The following is a 6,186-nucleotide window of genomic DNA, read 5'->3' on the forward strand; positions in this document are numbered from 1 at the left end:
ACTGTCAAATGAATTTTTTACAGAAGAATGGAAGCTGTTAGCATATTAGGATAATAAGCTACTTGTAAGTGGACTTGAAGAAATTGCTCGTGAGCCTCTGAGATGATGTAGGCCATTACTTTCTGTAATCTGCTGGTGATGACCTTAGCAATAATCTTGTATAGCACTGTACAGCAAGAATAGACCTATAGTCTTTAACTGTATCTGGATTTGGAACCTTAGGCACCAGAGTAAGTGCAGTGCAGTTTATAGCTTTATACAAGGTTCCTGTGATTAAAAAATCTTGCACAGTTTCACAAATTTCATTCTTAATAATGGACAGTGTACTACTTAAGGAAACAGCTTGCAAATCTACTTAAAACTTTTTCAGGAAGCTGCTTGCAAAGGTATTTATAGGCTATTTGTGCATTTTCAGGAAGTGGTAAGAGTATTTAATTTATATTCACAATTCAGTGTGTGCATAACAGTATTTGATCCTTACATTACTGCGATAATACCATACACATGATTTTGTTGAGATAAAAGTGTTTGCATGTTGTTAACAATTTTCATTTTTTATTGACTTAAATACTGAGGAAAACCAAATAAAATCTCACGAAAATGATTTCCTTAGATTCTGTCCGGAAGTCATTTTCCAGATTGGTCGTCAGTGGCCCGCTTGGATTGATTGAGAGCAAATTAACGTGGAATTAAATAATTTATGTTTTAGAATAGAAAGGACATGAAGTATGTCTGTCTCTAAGACAAATTTGCTGTACACTTTCAATACAATATTCTACTATAATTACTGAAAACGTGAAAAGGTTTTCTCAAACAATCTTAACTTTGAGCAAACGTACGTCATATTCGATTATCATCTTTTGTTCTTAACAGTTTCAGCCTAAACTATTACTCCATACGTATACTATAATTGGACGAGGCTATACACACAACGAAAAAATTGTAAATGGAAGCTATCATCATTGTCTCTTTAACTTTTTTTTTTTTAATTAAAATTTTTGGTTACGACAAATTTAGTACTCTCCACAAGTACTATGGTTTGAATCATCATGAGGAAGAAGAAGTGATGGCTTATGTGGATACGTTGCTGAATTTGGAATTGCCAGAGAAAAAGAGGAAGGTTAATCATGGAGAGATTGTTAGCCTCTGCAGTGAGTTCCTCACCGCTGGCACAGATACTACGTCCACCTCATTACAATGGATTATGGCCAACTTGGTCAAATACCCTTCTATTCAGGAAAAACTATACCAAGAAATATCTGAGGTAGTAGTGCATATATAGAGGGAATCCGAAGCCAAAGGGATCAGTCGTAGATCAGGGGGTAGTAAAAGAGGAAGATTTAGAGAAAATGCCTTACATAAAAGCAGTGATCTTGGAAGGTCTAAGGCGGCACCCGCCCGGTCACTTCCTGCAGCCGCACATGGTGACACAGGAAGTGGAACTAAACGGTTATGTCATCCCTAAGGATGCAACAATCAATTTCATGATTGCAGAAATGGGTTGGGACCCACATGTTTGGGAGGATCCCTTGGATTTTAAACCAGATAGGTTTTTATTCGGGGATGGTGGTGATACAGAAGAATTCGATATAACAGGGAGTAGAGAGATCAAGATGATACCCTTTAGTGCTGGGAGAAGAATATGTCCAGCCTATGGTTTGGCTATGCTCCATTTAGAGTACTTTGTGGCTAACTTGATCTGGCATTTTGAATGGACAACTGCGGATGGAGACAATGTGGATCTATCTGAGAAGCTGGAATTCACTGTTACAATGAAGAATCCATTGCGTGCTCGCATCCGTCCAAGAATAAATCAACTTGAATGATCTGCTAATTCTTGTTATGTAATATAGTACGAGTTATTATGTTGTGTATTTGTTTGGTTTTCTTTTCCCATGAAGTTGTTGATGTTTCTCCAATAAGAAAGGATCAGGAAGGGAACTCAACTGTTGAATGGAGTACCTATTTATCCATGAAAAAGGTTTATTAGTAATAAACTTGAGCACATGGAGAATATTCCCTTAAACTGATGATCCAGTGTTTATTAATGATCAGTAAAAAAATATTTCTCTCCAATGATAAATTGCACCTACTGAATATTATTCAGACTTACTTTGTAAAGCTCTCCAAAGAAAATTTCTCAATTAGAGTTTTACATTCTTCTATCAAACGCAGAATGGCAACTTTATTCTTCAACCTGTGGAGTTCCACTTGAGCACTCAAGAGGCAGTTTGCTTTTACTGTTACCTGGAACGAATGGGTAGTGTCACCCTTTGCGATTATACTAAAAGCTTCCCTTATGTTGGGAAGATTCAACAATTTATACAAATACAAATAATTGTTTTTGCCCTATTTGCACAGTATAATTTTCTGACAAATTGAACCTCTCCTTCAAACCATGTAGCTCTGCCACTGTATAGTAGGCTAAGCATAACAGAAGTGGACATGATGAAACACATAAAGAACAAAAAGGAGCAGATTCGATACTAGGGAACCCATTAGGGGTTAAGAAATGAAGAGAATCATACAATGTATTGAAGAATGCATAAAGTTCACAGCAAAATGCACTTGTGGCCTTTTCGTTGCCACATCAGCACACTTTTGTACTGTTTATCTTGTACAAACAGCGAAAACACAAGATTCTGTCCACATTCCTAAATATTCAGCTATTAGTTCAGACAAAGAACAACATAATTATGTCCATATAATTATGCAATCTGTGGATCAGGAGGACAAACATGCATTTTATGATGGATTCTTGAAAATGGCATACTGGCTTTCGTTCAAGTTGCTTCCTACAAGACGAAAAATTCCTTGCCCATCACTTTTTTAGGATCATCGGAAGAAAATCTGTGCTGACTCCAATTCTCGGTTGGACTAGAAAAGTCTTGAGAAGATGTTATTGTTGAAGCAGAAACAATATGATCTCGAAGTTCCTTGATCATTTTATATCTCTCAATCTCATCTCCACAATCCTTTTTCCCTGCTTGAGAAGAGAAGTCTAGTATTCCTCCATTATTATGAAAGTTTGAGATTCCTCTATCCAAAGTGTTCATGTTTTCTTTCTCTCCCGCTGAGAATTCCCACTCTATGCCATCTGAAGTTTCCCTTTCTAAGGAAGCGCTTTGTCTTGGGAATTTCTCCGAGATGGACCTCCTCTCTTTATTCTTATCAGAAACCGAAAATATTGGATCATTCTGTAAAGCAGTGCACCATTGATAGCTCTTGCCATTATCAACCATGTTTAATTCAATGGAATGAAGATCGCTATCAGCTGAATCATCTTTGTCTCCATTCTCTTCCTTAGTGAGTACTTCTCCATCTGCCTTTTCTTTATCTTGGTAATGGTGTGTGCTTGGAAGCGTTTCTCTCAAACGTCTCTCGAGCTCATTGATCGTTTCAAAATTATGCAAATCACCACCTTGTTCATGGCCCTTTTTAGATCTAAAATACCCTTCAAATTCATTCCTTAACTTATCAACAACTGCATTTTTCTCCTCAAATTGATACTTGGCATCTGAAAGCTTCATTTGAACTCTTTCCTCGCGCATCGCATCAGCTAGTTGAAGCATTTTCCGTTCCATTTCCACCTCTTCACAAATTTTAGCAGATTGTCTCTTCAATTCTTCCACCTCAGCTCTATCTTCTCCGAGACCTCTAGCTAATTCTTCACAGACTTGCTCCAATATCTCTCTGGCCTTCTTCTCGTCTTCAAGTTCTTTAACTACTTTCGAAAGAGATGTCTTTGTATCCGCCAATTCTCTACCAAGCTTCTTATTTAATCTCTCAGTTTGGTTCCTCAGCTTCTTCTCTATCTTGAGCTCCCACGCTACGGATGTAATGGCAGTATGAATGTTGTCTTGCTCTTTGATCTTCCAGGACATCTTTTCTTCTTCAAACTTCTTCAAGAGGAGATCAAGGTCACTGTGGTTATATCTGTGTTCGTTTATTAGTTTAGACACCTGATTACACAACCGGTCAAGCTCAGTTTTTATAGATGAGAAAAGGGATAAACATGTAGTTTCCCGCTGTTCGACATGACTCAGAACATGCAACAGCTCTTTAGATGTGGTAAGGCCATTATAGACACCCTTCAACCGTTCTGTTTGTCCGTGATTTTGTGTCTGATCAAGCTGCATATTCATTCTTGTATTAGCTGTATATTTCAATGTAAAGTAGCTAACAGAAAAGGGCAGTGATAGATTGGGAGTTGTTACAAAAAATATTCCACGACAGCAAAAATTCAAAATTACATCATTTCAACACCATATCATGACCTGTCGACTTTGATAGAACCTGAACTAGAACCAAATCATGCCTGTTCATAAATTTTTTGTCCATTTCCTGAGATGAAATTTGAAGTCATTTATAGTAACAAATCTTAATTGGCCTGTTTTACCTCTTTGTTTCATAGCAGACGAAATTATTGGGAAGTTGCAAATAGAGCACTTAAAAAGAGAAGTGAAGTGGAAACTTTGGATAAGGTACACCAACAACTTGGCCTCAATTTCAAGCTAGTTAGGTCAGCTATATGAATTCTGTATATGAATCCTCGCTAATCAAGTCGCTCCAATATTTAAAATCCAATACCTTGGATGAGGTACTGCCACCAAAACACTATATAAAACAGATTACTTAAATATTTTTTCTTCTTCTAAAGCAACCAAGAAATCGGCCTTGATATGTTTTCTTCTTCTATGACTACCCACTTGGGATCTCTAAAGATAAATTAGATAGTAGGTAGTAAGGGAAAAAACCACAATATGTATTCCAAGAAAATTAGCACTCACCTCAGAAAGAGGGGCATGAAAAGGATGCACTGAACCCAATTTGGATGACTTCAAAATTCTTTCTTTAGTAACCGACAATTCTTTGTCTTTATTTGTTTGCATATACTTGTAGTTGGAATTATCTTTCTGCAGAGAAGGTGATCTTAATGAGTTCATTTTCCACTATGGAACTGCAGTTTCTTTTAAGTTGAGTAGCAACTTTTTCTTGAATTTTCTTGGCAAGGGAAATCAACTGTTACAGAGAATTGGGAAATATGTTTATGCTATTGCTAGGAAAGAAATAATGGGGTCTTCAACGTACCCCTTTTAGGCTTTAGCGTATTTCGAAAGAATGATTAGCATGCAAATCAGAGCTATTGTCCTTTTGGTTTCAAACTGCCATATATAATGGGAGTATCTTTAAATGCAATTGTAGCCGTTGCTGCTAGCTTAAATTGGCAAGATTTTATGAAAAACAAGGGCCCCTTTTAACGGCTTAAAATGTTACGGATATTGGCGAGAATTTAGAAAATTTTCACAAAACACCAACATACTGTAATTGGTGTCGGTCGTCCCTCCCCACATCATGTGTCTCCAATATTTATATCAAATTATACTAATTTATTATAATTAAGTTAATACTCTCTCCGTTTCATATTAAATGAGGTGTTTTCCTTTTTTAGTTTATTCCAAAATAAATGACACATTTCTAAATTTGGAAATAATTCAACTTTAAACTCTTTTATTTAACCTATTTACCCTTAATGAGAAGCTTTTATAGCCACATAAAAGTCATGGCCCCACAAACTTTTTACTCCTTAAGCTTTTAAGACCACAAGTTCGTAAAGTCTTCTTCTTTTTTCTTAAACTCCGTACCGATCAAACTACCTCATTTAATATGAAACGGAGGGAGTAGTAAATTATAATGAGAATCTATCTATATTATATTAAAAGAAGGGTAGTATGCATTGTGGTTAAGCCAAGTGACAAGCTAAAATGAAACGGAGCGAATTTGCTCCAGTGTTAATTGCTCCGGTAATATTCAATAGTGGGCTTGATGGTTGCCATGTTAAAAAATAGCCAGATTTACAAGTGGTCATTCAAAAATGGTCACAATTTTAAAAGTAATCGAAATTTAGCCATTTTTCATGTAAAGATAAATCTGAACCAAAATACTTTTCAAAATCCGGAAAAATACTCCAGTATAATATACTGGAATTCCAATAAAATATATTGGAACTCCAGTATATTATACTGGAGTTCCAGCATAAGTATACCGGTGGTGCTCTAATCTCCAGTATATTATACTGAAACTTTCTGCGTGGTGGAGTTCCAACATAATATGCTGGAAGTTCATACACACGTGCACCGATCTCTAGTATATTATGCTGGAAATTTCCGTGTTGCAACAAAATAC

At 36.3% G+C, this 6,186-nt stretch overlaps 2 protein-coding genes across 2 annotated transcripts; one reads left to right on the forward strand and one right to left on the reverse strand.

Moving 5' to 3' along the window:
* Nucleotides 1–946: 946 nt before the first annotated feature.
* On the forward strand, nt 947–1,826 carry LOC107774841 (cytochrome P450 89A2-like). The gene is made up of 2 exons (XM_016594495.2): nt 947–1,270; nt 1,302–1,826. The coding sequence occupies exons 1-2, from the start codon at nt 947–949 to the stop codon at nt 1,824–1,826; spliced, it is 849 nt and encodes a 282-aa protein (XP_016449981.2).
* Nucleotides 1,827–2,354: 528 nt separating this feature from the next.
* Nucleotides 2,355–5,202, reverse strand: LOC107774844 (uncharacterized). Its single transcript, XM_016594497.2, has 2 exons — nt 4,791–5,202; nt 2,355–4,133 (listed from the first exon to the last, which is right to left on the reverse strand). The coding sequence occupies exons 1-2, from the start codon at nt 4,944–4,946 to the stop codon at nt 2,796–2,798; spliced, it is 1,494 nt and encodes a 497-aa protein (XP_016449983.1). The 5' UTR covers nt 4,947–5,202; the 3' UTR covers nt 2,355–2,795.
* Between the last annotated feature and the right edge of the window lie 984 nt (nt 5,203–6,186).

The sequence above is a fragment of the Nicotiana tabacum genome, chromosome 8 (genome assembly GCF_000715075.1).
Source record: "Nicotiana tabacum cultivar K326 chromosome 8, ASM71507v2, whole genome shotgun sequence".
Taxonomy (NCBI): domain Eukaryota; kingdom Viridiplantae; phylum Streptophyta; class Magnoliopsida; order Solanales; family Solanaceae; genus Nicotiana; species Nicotiana tabacum.